Consider the following 19,377-nt stretch of genomic DNA (forward strand, 5'->3'; position numbering starts at 1 on the left):
TCAAAGTTTCATTTTTATAAGGCAGCTGTACCTCAGTGGCTTTTGAGTTGAGAAACTAAACTTCTTTTAGAAACTAAAAGTAACTTAGAGAGAAATCTGGATTCTTTCTCTGTGTTACTTCTCTTGCCTGTCAGAAGACAGTGGTATGCTTTGATCTATTTTTACTGAACTTTCTCTTCCACAGAGTCCATGAAGATTCAGGGGTCCTCTCTATACAAGCTTGCTGCAAGTAATACTCCATTTAGCCCAGTTTTGTGACTAACAAAACTGAAGCATAAATAAGTAATTTATGAAACCTTTTTATGGGGTTATTATTACTGAAATATACCATTCAGTAAATTTCAAAATAAATTACAGTTGGTTGACTCAATAGAATAGGAACATGTATTGCTAAGCAAGATAGGTGTCAAGATTCTTGACTCCAGATTACCCTAGTTACAGTTCTTGATAGTGCTAATGTCCAAAGCTATGATACTTACATGGAATATTTTTTTTTAATTGTATCTAAAGAATAGAGCTAAATATGTTTCAATCATTGTGTTATTGCATATTTATAGGCATGTTTTTGTCATTTTTTTTTTTCCCAGCTAAACATCTGACATTTTTATAGATAGAGATTGGAGAAGAAAATGAACATACTTGCTTACAGTTAACTTGCCTATACAAACACAGGTGTACAAATAATTTTCTGAAAGCTTGGTGACAAATTACAGACAAACAGCATTCTCTGACACTCCTTAAAATCTTTTTGAAGTCACCAACATAGTTCCTTGTTCCTGATATTGTTTCTTTGTGTATCCAAAGGCTGAACTGCCTACCTGTTTGGGCAGTAAAGGGTTACCCCACTATAAGGGCTTCAAAAGACATTCTTTTTTCTCAGTACTTGAATGAGTATATCTCAAGACTGACATAGTCATGGCTTGGGTTTGCAGTTCTATCTAGTCACTACCGTAGCTACTTGGTCTGTTCTACTTATGATACGTGTGAGGAGGAGAACTGCCCTAAGCTTCCTCATGAATAAGGAATGCTTAAATTTATGACATTGCCACGTTTACCCTGTACCTTTGTCTTGGTTTAGGATCAGCTCAACTGCCTCCAAGGAATAGAACGTGGCTTTCATGAGATGTGGTTGTGTAATTGGCTAATATCGCTTAATTTCTTTTTTTATTATTATTTTGTATATTGCAGGGCACCAGTCCTGATCGTATGTTCACAAATGCTTCTACAGTCTGATTTATATTGCAGGTCCATGAACTGTTTTAATCGCTGAGAATAAAAAGTATACAAGAAGAAATAGTTGTTTATAATACATACTGAAGGGTATGGAATTAGCTTTTCAAAATATCTCTATAGGTGGATTCTGAAACTTTTCAGTCTTACTGGTTTTCTGTAGTGCTGAGCTACCACTGCAAGTACTTTATATGCAAACAATCACACTGGTAAGTGTATTGGGTTTGTGTGGCAAGGTTTTGGTAGCAGGGGGGCTACAAGGGTGGCTTCTGTGAGAAGCTGCTGGAAGCTTCCCCCATGCCCAATAGAGCCATTGCCAGCCAGTTCCAAGACAGACCTGCCGCTGGCCAAGGCCAAGCCCATCAGTGATGGTGGTAGCGCCTCTGGGAGAACAGATTTAAGAAGTGGGGAAAAACCCCAACCCTGCACAACTGCAGCCAGAGAGAGGAGAATATGTGAGCAGAACAACCCTGCAGACTCCAAGGTCAGTGAAGAAGGAGGGGGAGGAGAAGCTCCAGGTGCCGGAGAAGAGATTCCTCTGCAGCCCGTGGTGAAGACCATGGTGAGGCAGGCTGTCCCCCTGCAGCCCATGGAGGTCCACGGTGGAGCAGATCTCTACCTGCAGCCCGTGGAGGAGCCCACGCTGGAGCACGTGGATGCCCGAAGGAGGCTGTGACCCTGTGGGAAGCCCGCGCTGGAGCAGGCTCCTGGCAGGACCCGCGGACCCGTGAAGAGAGGAGCCCACGCTGGAGCAGGTTTTCTGGCAGGACTTGTGACCCCGTGGGAAACCCGCGCTGGAGCAGTCTGTGCCTGAAGGACTGCAGCCTGCAGAAAGGACCCATGTTGGAGCAGTCTGTGGAGGACTGTCTCCCGTGGGAGGAACCCCACGCTGGAGCAGGGGAAGAGTGTGAGGAGTCTGGCCCCTGAGGAGGAAGGAGTGGCAGAAACAACGTGTGATGGACTGACCCCAACCCCTATTCCCTGTCCCCCTGTGCCACTGAGGGGAGGAGGTAGAGAAAAGCGGGAGTAAAGTTAAGCCCGGGAAGAAGGGAGGGGTGGGGGGAAGGTGTTATTAAGATTTAGTTTTTATTTCTCATTACCTTACTCTGATTTTATTGGTACTAAATGAAACTAATTTCCCCAAGTCAAGTCTGTTTTGCGTGTGATGGTAATTAGTGAATGATCTCTCCCTGTCCTTATCTTGACCCATGATCCTTTCATCATATTTTCTCTCCCCTGTCCAGCTGAGGAGGGGAGTGACAGAGCAGCTTTGGTGGGCACCTGGCGTCCAGCCAGGGTCAACCCACCACAGTAAGCCTTACTATACTGCTTGCTAACACAGGCATTTGTTTGGCATTGTTACTGCATGTTATCAGTTCAGCATTTAATTATGCTGTAGTAGTAAAATAAAGTTGGTTCACATGAGACACCATCAAGAAGGGCTTATTTTGGCTCAGCTAGCTAAAAAAAAATACCTCTTTGCATTAGACATCAGCCACTATGGACATTGCAGGATACTGGAATAGCATAGATGGGTCTTACTGATACAGGAGAACATTCTTGTGTGGAATTGTGGTGAAGGAAATAGATGGTATGCAGCAGTGTGATCTGTGACTTAATTTTGATGGTAAACTATCTGCATTTTTTAATATTCCTCTAAATAGCATTTACTACATGCTACAAAATGTATATTCATCGTCTTGAGTTTTAATTTAAAATATTAAGTGGTTCTGAAAGGGAAAAAATGGAATAGCATAGATTCAAAGCAGTAACAGTAGCAGTGTTCTGAGAAAATGCAGCATTTATACAGTAAGAGTCATATTGCTTAGAAGTTTTAAGAACATTTTTAGGATTTGAATGATAGATTAGAAAATCTGTGTATATTTACAAGCTATACTATGAATTACATCAGTTCATATACTATACTATTTATTACCAGTTTACTAGTAATATATTACTATCCAATACTACATATTAGTAGGTTACAATGTCATGAATTTTCAACACATGTATAAGGTTTTCCAAGTTTGGTTGTTTGGTTTTTTAACCCTGCCTACATCCCCTAGTAGGAGAATTCAAAAGTCTCACAAGTATTGATTATCTTGCAGAATTCCCACAGGTACTTTCTTTTACAGTTGATTTTGCCGCTTTTGTTGGCATTCAGTCTGTTGTCAGTTACTGGTGGGGAAAAATCACACATCCAGCCTTCAACCCACATCTTAATCATCTGATTATTTTTATAAAGCAAAGTGTTCTTGAGGGTTTTCTCTAGGTTTATATTGTGCTCTGGCAATGAAGCACTGCTGGAAATCCACTGAATCCATGCTTCAGTGTTAGTCTCTCAAAATAATTTCCACATGGATTAATTACAAGATCAGGATCGGCTGCTGGGTTAATCTGTGAATCTTCTCAACTGGCACTTAGGGTTGTATGTCATAAATAAATGCATATCACAGCATATGTTTAAGTCATATCATACTGGATCCACTCTTTCTCAGTCTTTCTATAGGGGAGCTATTCCTTCAGTGACTTCAGTAATGTAATGCTTCTACTTAATAGTTTTTACTTGTTTAATAGAGATGAATGGAATTACATACAGAAATCAACTTCCCTTTCTCCCTTTTTTCACTACAGAGCTTTATGGCCTGTACAGGTCTCTCCTTATCTTCCTGTTCTTTGTTCAAATGATGGAGGTACATCAACAAGTTAATCTCTGTGTAAGCCTATCTGAACCTAAACTTTAGGGTTGTTAAAAATCTAGTCCTTAATTGGCCTTAGAAAATGAATTTTTTTCTTAGGAAACACCTCTGATTGTATACATTCTCTTAAATCTTGCAGCACTTGGTTGCTGTTGATGTGGAGCCTTATGAACTGCCTGTGTGTAAGGAAAGTAAAATAATTATTTTTAAAAGTCTGGCTAGTTAGTTGAAACTGAATTAATTTGGGTTTGTTAGCTGTTGGTTTTGAATTGGGTTTTCTCAGATGATGTTTTATTTTAGCTGTTATTTTGCCTTGTATTATACTGATTGCATGGTATGGCAATGAGATTTTCCAGAATAACACTATCCTCGGCTTGTCCCCCTCACTGTTGTAGGACCTAGGTGCAAGCACTGTCTCTGGGAGTTGTACTGCTAGGTAGCCTGAGTACACACAATGTGAGTCATCTCTTCTCCATCATACAGTTGTGTGTAACAGAATTTGAATTGCATAAATAGTTATACATGTGGATGAAATGTTAGTTTATACAAAACTTTGTTTGCTGTTAGGCTTCTGGTTTAATCTTCTAATTCTGTAATATGGCTGTCCTTGGGAGATTGTAAAATGTCATACATACTTTTCACTGACTGACCGAATATTCAGTGTCATAGGCAGGAAAAACATATACAACAGCTGTCTTGCTAAGACGCTTCCTAACTTTTCAGACACATTGTAAAGCACATTTACTAATGCACATACCCTGTCCAGGTATTAATGTTTGAAGTTGCAAGTTTTTCAAAATTCTCTCTATGACAGAATTGTTCGTTCTTATTTGACCAAAAAAAAAAGCAGCTTAAGATGTCACTTAGGTTTAGTTGTGTTTCTGTCTTACTTGTCTTTGCCACAGTGTCATAATACAACTCGGGAATAATGTTTAATTTTTAAGCATTAAGATTTTTTGTCAGAAAGCAGAAAAATTAGCATGGTCTTTCCAAATAAGTCATTCTTTAACCTTTCGCAATGACAGACTTACTTTTCAAATTTTGATTTTAGGTTATCAACTGTTTTCTTATCCCTGGCATTAAAATGATGTTTCTGATAAGAGCCCTTCTAAAATTGAATGTGTTGGAAAATTCCCCATAACCTTCCACATGACAGATTTACGTTCATCGTCATCACTAGTCTCTGGTGTACTTGGCTTCTTTCTTATTAACTACTCTTAGTATTTGTTGTAGTGCTTCACTAACTTTTTAACTTACTCAAGACTTGAAAATAACCTTACAGATGTCAAAGAGAAAAAGAAGAGATGCATAGATGAGCTTTTGCTGTAAGGTTTCCCATTTTGTTTTGATTGTCCTCCACATCAATGAGATTTGTTTGACTAGATTCTATACAAAATAGATGGTTACTGAAAACTGCAATTAGGTGTTCTTACCAACTAAAGTTGACACCTGCGTATAAAATAGACTTATATTGTGCTTCTTTTGGTGAGGAGTGAGTTAGCTGACCATAATTTTGGTCTGAACCACACACTGCCTACATCTCACCTTAGCCATACCACTATGTGCTACTGATTTGTCTCTATTAGTTTATTGTCTAACTAGTAGCATTTAACTGTCCTTTTAAAGTAACATTGAATATGAGTTTGCTTCTGAGAATTGAAGTACATTTTTAAATTCTAATGTGTTGAACAGTTAAGAAGCAGAAGCAGTAATACCATTTCTCTACCATCGCATGAAATTGAGTATATTTATTTATAAACTCAGCACATTGTTATCTGTCCTGTTTAACTGTAGTAAGCTAACTACTTGCACTGTTGGCTTTCTGTAGTGTTAGAGGGAAAGTTTCACAGCTGCCTATGTACCTGCTGGGTTGAGAAACCCAAAGGAGAAGAGGATAGAAACTTGACTGTGTCTGCTGGAGGACATTATGATTACTTGTATTATCATAGCAATTAGGACATTTCTCATGGAGCAGGATACCGTTACACAAGGTAACATCCTGTGTTTGTAGAGCCCTACCAAAGATGTGTATCTGTCTCCCATGTACAGGAAGGAAAGGGTCACACAGGGAATAAACAGTTAGTTATAGTTTTCTTATTCTGTGTCTTAAACCACATTTCAGTATTTTCTGTATGGTCTAAGTTGAATCAGTAAGCGGTGCCCCTTACAGAATATACATCTTATAAAGATAGCCGGTGTGTGATATGCTTTGAAGCTAATAGGATTTGGAGAGGCAACAACTCCACACTTGCAGAGAATACATACTATGAACTGGTCAGTAGGATAATTATGGGTAATGTCTACCTTACCTTGCCCAGGTGGTATAAAAAGAGCATACCCAGATAAAATAATTTGCCTCGATGCAATGATTCCTTGACATTTTAAAATGTCTTGAGCCCTTGGACTAAAGCGATTAAAACTCTTGGTTTGATGTAGCTGTCAATATTCTGTAACAAAGCACCAATGTTTTGCTACTGAAGCAAACCATTTTCTTATTACTCTCTTATTTCCAATGACTAGCTGTTATCACTGGGGCTGCTCTGAAACCAGTTTGATTTTACAAAAATTGAAAAGTTTTTACATAGAAAATACCTCCAAGTTGGTAACAGTAACAGCTAGGAGTACCAACTTGAGCAAAGGTTGTAACTTGCAAAGTAACCAAATCTTGTTTTAATTTTTTCTAGATTTTCTTGGAAGCAGAAGACAAAGATGGTCTCTTCCCGTGTGTTCGGCAGGCACAGTACCTATCAAGAGTGCTGTCTCCTTATGGCAAGCATGGCTTGGTTCGCTCCAGTCCAGTAAAATACACCAGAAAAGATTCTCAGAATGCATCTAACGCATCTAACTCAAACTCGAGTGTCAGTACATCAAGTACACCAAGAAAACGCTCTGGACTTCCATGCAGCTCCACTAATAGTTTTGTGAGTGTTAGTCATTTGCAGAGGTGTCAAGGGAGCAACTCCCAAGTATGCAGTGGTGATCTTCTAGTCAGGCACTCTGAATTCTTTACTGATGGCCAAAAACCTTTTACTCCACGCACCTTAATATCAGATGCTAAATCCTTCCTGTCAGAGTACAGGTATTACACTCCTGCTCGAAGGAAAAGGAAAAATCACTGCAAGCAGCATGTGGAAGCTCAAACGCAGACTGATGTGATCAGGTACAGAGATTAAAACTTTATTTTGAAACTGTGGAATTTAGATGTTATCATAAGAGTATCTTCATAAAAGCAACATGTTTTGCTCTCATTTACGTTTGTACAAAACCAGAATAATTACTCTGAAATTATTCTAGATATGCCTTAGCAAAAGCTAGAACAGAATGTGATTTTCCTTTTTTCACTGGTATATTTTGTTGTCTTGTCTCCAGAGGAACTGGTTTCATCTATACAAATTGGATACAAAGTGCCACTAAATCCAAACTGGGATCTCACATCTGCTGGGGATAGTTGTTCCCTCTCTCTTTTCTTTGCTGTCTCTAGTGTATAGCTGTGCTTCCTGTCTTCTAAAGAATTAACTACTATAAGCATGCAAGTAGTTGCCCACTGTTGCTGCTGTTGTCTCATAGTTTCAAATTAATTAATACATCATGCAAAGATATTTTTTTTTGTCTTGAATGCAGCTCTTATTTTCATCTTTTTAAATGCCTTCAGATGTATCCTATATGAAATATTTTATGCAAAATTAATGTACTTCTCTTGCATTGAATTCCTTCTTAGCAATTTAAACAGTTTTGATTTAGTTTTGTTTTCACTAAAACTACCTCATAAAGAGAAATCTTGTCTCTTTTGTGTCCTCAGTGCCTGCATGTCTAACTGTTTTTGCCCTAGAGCAAATTAGGAATTTTGTAAGACTGGAGTTATGATAGCTTCGGCTCCATATTGCAACTATTGATTTTTCTGGCTGTGGGTCATATATTTTCCTGATGCGCTTTTAATGCATAGTATTATCTCCATTCTCAATTCTGAACAATTATTTTGGATAATTTAGCAATCCCCTGTAAATATGCAGCTGAATAATGGATTTGGATCACCTGTGTATGACTATTGTCTTCCTTCAAAACGAACTAAAACTTAATTTTAATATGTGAATGGAAGTCTGGCAGAAATTTTCTCAACTGTCTGAGACATTTTACTACTAGGTCCCGTTCAGATTGATGGGAAATTTCCATAGTGGTACTGGTATTCTCATCCTGCATATTTTGAAAGTAGCCTTCTTGGAAATCTAATACATCTCTAAATTTTGTAGCTTTCCATCTGCAGACAAAGTCTTTGAGAGAAAAGTTATGACTGAACAGCAGAATGTCACATTGAAGGTAATACATCTGTCTGTCATCTGAGTACTCTTACCACACCCTTCACCATCATTTTGGAGTATATACTTCATCTCTGCCACAGCAGTATACAACTGATTTAAGTTTCTTTTTCTTTATTGTCGTGAGATGAATTAGTTCTGTAGAGGAAAGAGAGTTTCAGAAGAATGAGTGGAAACAATAAGAAAAAATATTGAGGCATGTGAAGAGATCTTAGAATATGATATTACAAAATTTAATATTTTTTTTCCAAGAGTTTTTACAAGTGCACTTGTATTTGTTAAGGACATAGATAATCAGTACATTATTTTTCAGCAGAAGGTGGTACCTCTTTTTCAAGGACTTTTTTTTCTCCATTTTTACATTGGATAACATATTGCAAAAAGCCCTCAACAGGAGAATTGGAACCAGGGAGTTCCTTCCTCTGAGGAAGCACCCGAACTAGCTGGTGGTGAAGTTTTTCTTTATACTATTTGCTTTCTGCCTTGCTGAATGTATCTGGAATGCTTTAATGAATAATCACACCACTTCAAATTCTATGAGCTCCTAGGGTTTTTTTGTCATAGTCACAGAAATGTTTGCATCCAACATTTTGATTTGAATTGCTGTTTGTGACAGTTGAACTTAGTTTTCCAGTTATTTGGTCTTTCAGAAATTGCCTTAGTGTGTGGTGGTTTAAGATTATTAAATTTTAAAGATGAAATGGAATACCAGCATCTTTGGGAGACAGAGGGAAGCAAGCAAAAGGCCTGAAATATTTCTTAAGATTTCAAATCTGAAGTTATTTTCTCTTAATTTGTACTTATATTTGGATGGAAGTGTTTGACAGAAGTTAGGTTCATTCTTTGTGCTGTATCTTGTAGCCACTATACAGATAAGTCCTTAAACAACCAGCTCTGTCAAACATACTTGAATAACTGTGGACTTCCTTCCTGAATAAAGGCTACAGGGTCAGACTCTCCATGTCTCTAGTTTAATAAGGCAAATAATTATGCTTTATTTATTGGAGGAGAGGGGTGAGAGAGAATATGTATTTATAGCTTTACTGAAAGTAGAAGAGTGATGACCTGAATTGATCTGAATATGCAGCTGATGTCATTAAGAAAAGGTTAAGTGATTATTCAGAAAGCTTTACTCCAGTTCCATGAAGAACTTCTGATTTAATTTCAAAACTGTCATACCTGACTTTTTCTTTGGTTGTTGTAAAAGTGACAACAGTAAGTCATGTAGCTTTACACTAGCCCTTTCAGAGTATTACCATTTAAAATGCAGGTAGTCAGCAACTTTACTTTCCATCAGTTTTGTGCAAGCAGCTCAAGAGATGTGATTTAGAGTGCTGGTTCCTGGTTTTGCATACCAGATTTTACTCCTGTTGGTGACAGTGACCCCCCCCTAACTTTTAGAGAATTCATCTTTGACATACTTGTCAGGGGAGAAATGTTCCACATCTGTTGCCCCTGACTAAAATTTTGGATGTCAAAGCTGATGACCCTTTGATGCTATATGTCTTAGGTTACCCGAAGCTTCTCAGAAAAGACATAGAATTTGTAGGGCAGCTTAATCACAGATAGTTATTAGGTTCACTTTAATGGTAAAATTTGCTGTGTATTTGCACTGATAATAAAGATTTTATCTCTGTGTTGTAGGCTGAAGATGGACGATATACTGTGGATAAGCCTGAGAGAGGAATAGCTGCTTTTCCATACTCCTTCCTAAGGTGCCCGATTTACAGCAGGAAGGAATATTTGAAGCATTCCTTATTGCTTTCTATACAGCTGCTTCTTAGGCCATAAGCCTTCACTACCATTTCTCTTTATAAGTCTCTTCTCACAGGACTTTGGTTTGGTTGGGTTTTTTACGTCAATGGCCTTTCCCAACTTCAAAATTCATTATTTTCTTATGATAAAGTTCCACTGGGAAGCCAATTTAAGAAAGAGAGCTCTGAAACGTATGAGTGTTTTTGTCAGGAGTGAGAGCGATGACATGTTAATACAGCTGTTAGTTCTGTACGTCCGAGCATACAACTGAGCTTACAGACTTATATATTTCTTATACAGTACTACAACTAAATAGTGGATTGGTTTGCCAATTGGTATTTCCTTTCAGGAAAAAGGGTCGCCAGACATCCAGCCTTTTAAATCTATGATCTGTGAGAATTGCAGACCAGAGGCATTTCCTACATCTTTTTCTGAAAATGTAACACTGAGATCTAGAATATTGTCTATGATATAACAGTGTTGGAAGTCAGGCCAGAACCCAAGGGCTCACAGCTGATTCTCTTTATTGCTGACCTAAGTAGCATGCATGACTCACTGGTTTGCTCTCTGGCCTTTTTATACAAAGGCATTTTCACCTAAGGAAAAAATTGTACTCTGAGTTAAAAAAGCACTTTTATGGATAATGGAGGTCTGTATAGCATCTGAAGTAACACTGAGGTCTTTTGAGGTATTAAAGAGTACTGCATCTAGGGAGGTGTTATAATACTCTTGAAACATAGTCTTTCAGGCTTCAATGTAAGCAGTGGATTTTGCTAGTGGAGCAGGGTTTGGGGGTGTTCTAGTGGGTTTTTTTCCAAGAGGAAGTGGGACAGTGGCACAGCATGGCTCCAAAAGAAAGTGAGATGCAAGGTAGTATAAAAAGCTTTTAGTATGTTGCTCTCTTTCTTACCCTCTGATTTGCTCATTAGAGAGACATCGCTGCATTCTCAGCAGTCTTCAGCAAGGAGGACAATCAAGGCTGAGTAAGTATGCTTAAACCATTTTTCTGCTAGCTTGCAACATTAAACTAGACACTCTTCCTCAAAATTGATGAACTTCAAAGAGTAAATGAGAACTCAGAATAAACTGTTCATAATTTACAGTAGAATTGACATGACTATGAATTGTTACATAATACTTAAAAAATTCTGTGTGAATCTAAAAATGAAGAAAATTCATTATAACTTTGGAAGAAAGATAGACTTCTCTTCTTGTCCAGTGGCTATACTCTAAAAGTTTCCAGTTCTTTTTCAATCTGTAATCTCTGAAGCAAATGTTGGCAAAATAAAGTATCAAGTTGAAGGGCATTCTTACCACATTTCTACTCTGAAATTTGATGAGAATTAGCAGAGGTTTGAGTTATATTCAGAAACACTGCCAATGCTTTATTGTGTGACCTTGGGAAAGTCATTAATTCTTTGTGCTTTAGGACAGGCTTGTTCTTGCCTAACTTTAAGGATGTAATATAGATCAGCTGTAACTATCTTTCTTGACTATAGAGGGAACCAAAATGACAATCTTCAGGCTGAATGACGAATTTTACATAATTAAAGTCATGCACGATGTATCCCATTTTTTATTTTCTGTTTATTAAGACCAGAGGATGATTTGATAGAGCTTGATTGGATAGTTCGGGATATTTAGAAAGATGCTATGAAAGAGAAACAGCACTGAAGTCTCTTCTTTTGGGGTTTTCCTTCTTGTTTTCCAAATAGAACTCCAAACCTCTGGAGAGTCTCCCATTTAGAGCAATTGGCATCAACAAGGCTTTAAGAGGTATTAAAATAGGGAGAAATTTGATCAAGGAGGTGAAAGCCACATCTCACACTAACAAGGATTTTGTACATCAAAGAGTTATTGTTTGAAAGGAATGGAGGCTGTCAAATAAGCACTTATATTTTTCTGAGCTTCCATTGAGGACTAGCAATTTTCAGCTGCAGTCCGATTCTCTAGAAGCTCCTTTGGAAGCCTTTACTCAGACCATCAAACTGCAATTTTACACTTTCTTCCCAGTTAGCACCCCTTTCTTCTTGAGTGCAAAGCAGGTTCTGAACACTTCCCAAGATTTGCTCATTTCCTCACTCAGGATCTCAGTGCTAATTTATACCACCACAGAGAGTTAGCATAAACATGAAGCACCATAGCGACCTTTCTAACAGTCTAATATTTTACACAGGGTTTTTATTATAATTATTCAAACTGAATGAAAGGCTTAGTTTGTCCTGACAGAACCACCTTTTCTAGCACCTGGTGCCAAGAACTATACAGTCTTCTTAATCGCACATCCCTAAAGCTGACTGGACCTACTGCATTGTGTAATGTGTCTCTATTTTAAAACATTTAATGTTGGGTTTTCTGTTCTCCCTGCAGGGAAGAAGAGCTTTTATATTTAGCTTTCATTGAAGATGTAACAAATGAAATTCTTAGCCTTGGGCTATTTTCTAACAGGTAGGTTACAGTTGTTTTCAAATTTGTAATGCTGTGTCATCAACACATAGACTTCTTTGCCTTTAAGAATATATAGATACATAGTTACCCCTTCCTTTTGTTTTGTTTCCCTTCTTTTTTGCTTTATGTAAGAAAGGGGAGCTAGGAAAGACCTGTGGGGTCATCTACTTTGATCTGTTGCTATGTGCCATGAGATAAAGCCTCTGCTAGTAACTGACCTGGAACCCTAGGTGGAATAATGCTAAGAAGAAATCATTTTAATCTGAAACATCTGTTTTGCGAAATAAACCAAGTTACTAATCTTTCACACAACACATCCTCCATCTCCCTTCTGTCCTTGTTCCTGTTGCAGTATGAATTCAATCTTCAACATCGGTTGTCAGGATTACATACTGTTTCAGATAAGGGTTCAACAGTTGCTAAATCAGATATTTTTTTTTTCAATAATGAAACAATAAGTTATGAGACAATTCATCTATTTGAGTAGTACTCCCAAATTCTTTTCCATACCAGTTCTTTCTGATAAGGAACTCTCAGTTTATAGCAAAAAAAACCCTGCAGTATTTCTGATACAGAATTTTAACCCATTTTTGTAATTCCATTTTCAAGGCATCTAATTTCAGCATAATACTCTGATTTTGCTCTGGGTTGATAATGTTCCCAGCTGTTTTTCTATTCTGTGCACTCTTGGGTTTTTTTTCTCTCATGTCAAGGCAATCAATGAGAATGTTAAATACACTAAATCAAAAAATTACTCTTTGAGAAATTTCAAGAGCAGTCTCCCTCTGGTTCTTTTTTTACAGAAATGTTGTCTTCCCTTAAAACCTTTCCTATACAATTTTTTTTTCCTAATAATTTCTTACGTAAGGTAGATTAAATTCACTTGACCCTCTGGAAATCCGTTCCAGTGACTGTGTGCCTTAGTTGTCACAGAACACTTCCTCTGTGCTGAAATTTTTTCTCATCCTGCTTAAGCAATGAAAGAGAGCTCTCAGGACAGAGGACTTTTCTCTGGATTTTTTTCTGAAGCTGGATTTTATTCCTTCCCTTTATTTACACTTGTGTGTATCAGCCACTGTGGTGCACCTAAGAGATTGTGGATACTTCAGCATGCCAGTAGAACCACCACTGGATTGTTGGTTTCTGCCACCACATAGACCCAGCAGTAAAACACACCCAGAGATGTGCTACGACTCACCCCATGGTTACCATCTGCTGCCCAAAGCTGAGTCTGCCTGCTGAGTACCTGTCCAGTGGGATGCTGGCTCTGGGTGGCCCTCTTTGTGACAGAGCATAATTGAAACAGTCTTGGAATCATAGAATCATTTAAGTTGGAAAAGACCTTTGGGATTGAGTCCAACTGTTAAGTTAGCACTGCCAAGTCCACCACTAAACCATGTCCCTAAGCGTCATGTCTACACATCTTTTAAATACCTCCAGGGATGGTGACTCAACCACTTCCCTGGGCAGCCTGTTCCAATGCTAGACAACCCTTTCGGTGAAGAATTTTTTCCTAATAGCCAACCTAAACTTCCCCTGATGCAACTCAAGGCCATTTCCTCTAGTCCTATCAGCAGTTACTTGATAGAAGAGACCAGTACCCACCTCACTACAACCTCCTTTCAGGTTGTTGTAGAGAGTGATAAGGTCTCCTCCCCTCAGCCTCCTCTTTTCCAGACTAAACAGCCCCAGCTCCCTCAGCTGCTCCTCATAAGACTTGTGCTCCAGGCCCCTCACCAGCTTCATTGTCCTTCTCTGGACATGCTCCAGCACCTCAGCGTCTTACCTGTAGTGAGGAGCCCAAAACTGAACACAGTACTCGAGGTGCGGCCTCACCAGTGCCAAGTATGGGGAACAACCCCCTCCCTGCTGCTGCTGGCCACACTATTTCTGATACACGCCAGGATGCTGTTGATGTTCTTGGCCACCTGGGCACACTGCCAGCTCATATTCAGCCAGCTGTCGACCAACACCCCCAGGTCCTTTTCTGCTGAGTCAGAATCGTAGTTGAGCCATTCACTTAAGAAATGACAATAAAAAAAAAAAAAGGTAATTGATTTATGTAGATTTGTTACAAGTTGGTTTTCTTCCTGTGAAATCATTTAATTGTTCATTTGTAGAGTTCTGGAACAACTGTTTGAGTGTCATATACAAGAAAATAAGAACCGTTTGGATGAGGTAAGCACTGCCCCTATAACTCTCCCTCTCCGCATGTGACTTTAGGGATGTTTCCAAAGTACAGTGGAAATGCACTGGTGTATTTGCAGGTAAAGGTGACCAGAATGCTGAGTGGGGAGCATCTCTCTCCATAAATGAGATTTGCAGACTCATGGATCATGGTAGATCGGGACTCACAGGCACAGTCACAAAAAAGGAATAATAGTCAACTCAGTTTGGTGACACTTGCTGTATAATTTAGTCACTTGATTGCAAGCAACCTCCCTTTCCTATGTCAGAATCAAGCCCCGAGTTCTGGGCAGATAGGTGCTGTGGGGATGAAGTGTCACCCCTTTCTTCCTTCATCCCCTAGAACAAAATGCGCTACTTGTTGGATGTACTGAAAGCAGACCTCGACTGCAGCCCCGGCAGTGGTGCAGAGCAAATCCATGCAGGCTGGGAAGCCTTTGAGTCAATGGCTCTGCAACAGTTTGATACGATGGAAGAGCTTGAGTTTACCAGTAAAAGTCAAAGAAAAGCTACCAAAAGTGAAGTCTCTGGGACCACAGACTTATCATTAAAGGAACCAAACAAATGTGAATCACCGTTATGCAGGGAAAGTTCAAAGGAGACACCGAGCAAGGATGACTTTTCAGAAGATGTCGCTGAAATGATGGACGCTGGGACAGAGTCTGATTCTTATGTGAAAGCTGAAGATGACCCAGAGACTTCACCCTCATGTGAGGCAACTTTAAACTTGATTACTTGTGACAGTGATTTGGAACCTACCAAGGAACTTGATGACCTCGAGGAAAGCTTTGCAGAGGCCCTTCAGCTCTCACATGACTATTCATAATAGTAGCCAAAACTTAGCTGTTAAATAGGGATAGAGCTAGTTCTGTGGAGAACTGCCATTTGTTAAACAGTAAATTATTTGTTTTATTTTCAATTTATTTCTGTTTAAATACTGCTAAACTCTCTCTAGCAGGATATTGTTAATTGGGCATTAATTAATTTCTGTATTAATGTAGACTCTAAAGGGTAAAGCATCACTTATCAAAATATAAAAAATTTTTTTGTCTATAATTGTATAACTTGGAACTAACTTTTGAGAATGTTAAAATTAGATGTATATTTTTAGAAAGCTGTAAGTTATGAAATATTTATTGTTTTTTATTTATAATAAATAAATTCATTGCTAGTGTAGTTGAGGTCCTGCTATAAAGATCCAAGATTTTGTAGTCTGCAAGAATTCAACTTATCCACATCAAAACACAGTATACTACACACCTGCAGAGCAGAGATGGAACTGTTTGCCCATCCTGGAAGAGGCATTGTTTGATGTTAAATCCCATTGAGGCACAAAGTTCCTATAATCAACTTTTTTCCTTTTATACTAACTGTAGAACATAAGATATGTTCCTTTTCCTTGAATTACCTAGGGTGACATAAAGAATGAGTGTGGACGGGCAACTTCTCAAACATAAGAATTTCTTTTGGTGCTGGTAGATGATCATTCCTTCTTCAGCCCTCAACCATAACTCAATTGTCTTATTCCTTATACCTACAGGTATAAAGAGCCATTTTGCAGTATTAGCTGCTCTTAGTCTTTGCCTAACCCCTGTCAGCTTTCTGGCCTGAAAAGGACATTTATCTCTAGCTACTGCATATGGCAGCTCTTGAGCTGTTCAATACGCAGCTCTTTTCTTTGTTTTATATGTAGCTCTTGAGCTGTATAATCCTAATTGTCCATGATTCAGCTGATATTTCTGGAAAGTGAAGACTGCAACAAGTTTCAAACTGCACAACACTAAAATGCACAGTTCAATTTCTTGCATTAATGACAACCTTGGCATAGCATTCTGCATTGAGCTCTGGTTTTGAAAAAAGATTTGAGTTGGGTACGGGTTGATGACTAGGACTGCACTGGAAGACATATCACATATCTTGTACAGCAATTAGAGAAAAGGTGGTCTATTTTATCAATGAAATTTAAACTGAAGTTAGTGCATGCATTGCACAGAATCAGCCCAAATTTCTTTGTCTAATCGGAGTACGGCTATTACCTGGCATTCACATTACCGCAGAAGGAGCTCAACGGGTTCTGAGGAAATGGCGGGAAGTTATATCATCTTGCTGTAGGTGAGGAACTGTAAGCCTTAGGAACCGGATAAAGCCTGTCCCCAAATACCTCTAAGACCAACCCTAAATCTGCTTCCTCCAAGGACAAACCCAAGTGGTTACAGTTCGTACATAAAACTGGTACCACCTGCCTCACCTGTGGCTCCTGAGTTTCTACCAAAGACTGTTGATTCTGTAAAGCTAGATGACCCATTACAGCTCTAAGTAGCTCCAACAGACATAAACCACTGCTTCACTTGTGAAGCATAAACTTTTTTGGGGAAAAAAACCCCAAATGAATCTCAAAAACACTCTAGAGAGTACCAGAAATGTTGCTTTTGTTTGATTGGCTGAGTCATCAGCATTGCAGCGCAGAACAAAATTCCCCCAAAAAGCAAAAGACACTTTCCTGACTGCCTTGGCCATGATAATAAATTACACTTGTTGACAATGACAGCAGACTAGGATTTATTTTAGCCATGTACATGCGCTGTGCAGGTGGGCACTAGCCTTTTATCTGCTGCACTCAGCTGGCTGTCTTGTAAATCTGGCCTGCAGCGTGAGTGCTCCGGCTCCAGCTCACTGAAAAGTAGGCAAGATAACATGAGGATTTTGCATCCCTCCATCAGAGCTTGTCTTCTTGAAAAGACACACCCACAGGGCTGTTTCAGTACAGTGCAGGGACGGTTTGTCCTTGATCACAAGTGATCAAAGCCCTTCTGCCATCCCCAAGGAAAGTCCCTCTCTATTCCTTACCCCAAAGAGCTGAAGGGCAGGAAGCACCTAGGGAACTATTGTTTCTCTTGTATGAACAATTCTAACACAGAGGAGGTGGTTAGAAAACTAAAGAGAGTGATTAGACGTATCCCAAGTATAAAGCCTTTCTGCTCCTCAGCCAGGACTTCACCCACCCTTGGGGGCCCTCCATTCTGAGTTCTCCAAACTTGGTCAATAATGGAATTTAGGGGTTTTTTTACCTACCTATCACTACACTGTGTGTATGTCTTGCATGTCATAAAAAAGATCACTCAGCAAACTTTGGCTTGTGGTCAACATGAGTCTGATGAAAGATTAATAAGAATTTCACATTTAAATTCCACAAATAAAAAAACCCTAAACACCACAGCAGTGAAAGAGGTCATGACATCACCTCACAGAAAAGTGCAAATAATGACACACTCATTTCCTATAATATGATTAACACAAAAATAAACAAAACCAGTTCCTTGACCGTATTTCCTGTTGATAAGCTGTCTGAACATTGATGACATTTTTTCTGGGTAGATGGAACTTAAAAGAGTAAATAAATTCATTAAAACAGACCTTTCACAAACAAAGTATATGCCTGCCTAAACCATAACTGTGAACATTTCTTGGACTAAGAGTGAAATTTCTGGTAAAGAACCAGAAGATCATCCACTCCAGTATCGTAGCAGCTAGAGCAGTCAGTCCAGTCCAAGGAACTGGTTTCTCATTGTACAGCCTCTCCCACCAGATAGTGGGGGAAAAACATTCTAGATGAACGTTATCTATATAAAATCAATTAGTTTATTTACAGATCCAAAAGCAAATTCAGGCTATCGAGGGCTTAAAATTTCCTTTTATTCACGTTTACTTTAAGGTGGCACTTCAAACATAAGTTGCTTAAGCAGCTTGATATGCAAGCCTGACCCACATCAATTATAAGATTAATCAACAGTGCAAGCTGGTGGTTTTTTTCTGAGGGGTTGTTTTTTGTTTGGGTTTTTTTTTTTTTTTTTGGTCTCAACACCTTTTACTTGGTGATATACTTGGATCTTGGCGCAAGCAACAGCAGAACAAGGTAGTCAAGACACCATTACAAATCTGAATGCTTCAGAAGTAGCAATTGTAGGAGCAGTCGGCAGCTGCGATCTGCAATGTAAAGACTTATTTCTGCCCAGATTTATGTGGGTGATGAGCATATGTATAACAACATCAATGTTTACTTCAAATGGACAAAAGTCCGCTGTTGTTACTTCACTGTAACAAACCGGTCTCTTATCTTTAAAACCTACAGTTTTGTCATCACTGCTCTTGTTTTCAAAGGTAGGATTCTGTTTATTTACAAAGCAAAGTGGGGCTTTTGGCCATTTGAAGTACAGATTAATGTGATGAAAGAAAAAGGTGCTTAGATGTCTTAGGGTTGACCAGAAAACAAAACCTGCAAGCAAAACCCAAGCTATCATTTTATCCCTGATTGACCCCATGTCTAAGACACCTACACATCTTTCATTTAGGCTTAGCTGCAGAATGACTCCAGGGTCCTGTTTCTCTGCCTTTCTGTACATTTTTACATCATTTATTGCTACGCAACCGTAGTTGTAGAATGGTGCAGTTTGACTGATAACATTTCATAATTCAAGTACAAATGGCTCCATCAGACAGCGAGAAAAAAACCAGCTATTTTTCTCAGCCATGATCTGTGCAAGGAGTATGAATGAGTACTGGAGCATCAGCATAAATAAAAATTAGGTCCAGGAGTTTCATTTCTAGCACCCAGTGCAGGCTGTTTCAATGCAGTGACAGCACAGCTTCTAACCAACAAGGCATCCCAGTAACACCCTTCAGTGCAGTGCTACTGTTCCTCTGTGCCTGAGCACCACTGAAAGGTTAGCAGTCCCAGGCCACAATGT

At 38.9% G+C, this 19,377-nt stretch overlaps 1 protein-coding gene across 4 annotated transcripts in view; it reads left to right on the top strand.

Annotated features, from left to right (window-relative positions):
• SPATA7 (spermatogenesis associated 7) overlaps window positions 1–16,596 on the top strand; it is a 47,158-nt gene extending 30,562 nt beyond the window's left edge. For all 4 annotated transcript variants that reach the window (XM_049828688.1, XM_049828686.1, XM_049828685.1 and 1 more), the window contains exons 6-12: window positions 6,614–7,089; window positions 8,177–8,243; window positions 9,887–9,957; window positions 10,927–10,980; window positions 12,368–12,445; window positions 14,566–14,623; window positions 14,976–16,596. In XM_049828688.1, coding sequence (XP_049684645.1) covers window positions 6,614–7,089; window positions 8,177–8,243; window positions 9,887–9,957; window positions 10,927–10,980; window positions 12,368–12,445; window positions 14,566–14,623; window positions 14,976–15,458 — 1,287 coding nt within the window. In that variant the 3' untranslated portion in view covers window positions 15,459–16,596. The remainder of the gene's footprint in view (window positions 1–6,613; window positions 7,090–8,176; window positions 8,244–9,886; window positions 9,958–10,926; window positions 10,981–12,367; window positions 12,446–14,565; window positions 14,624–14,975) is intronic.
• Window positions 16,597–19,377: the final 2,781 nt, after the last annotated feature.

Source organism: Accipiter gentilis, chromosome 25 (assembly GCF_929443795.1).
Source record: "Accipiter gentilis chromosome 25, bAccGen1.1, whole genome shotgun sequence".
Classification (NCBI taxonomy): Eukaryota; Metazoa; Chordata; class Aves; order Accipitriformes; family Accipitridae; genus Astur; species Astur gentilis.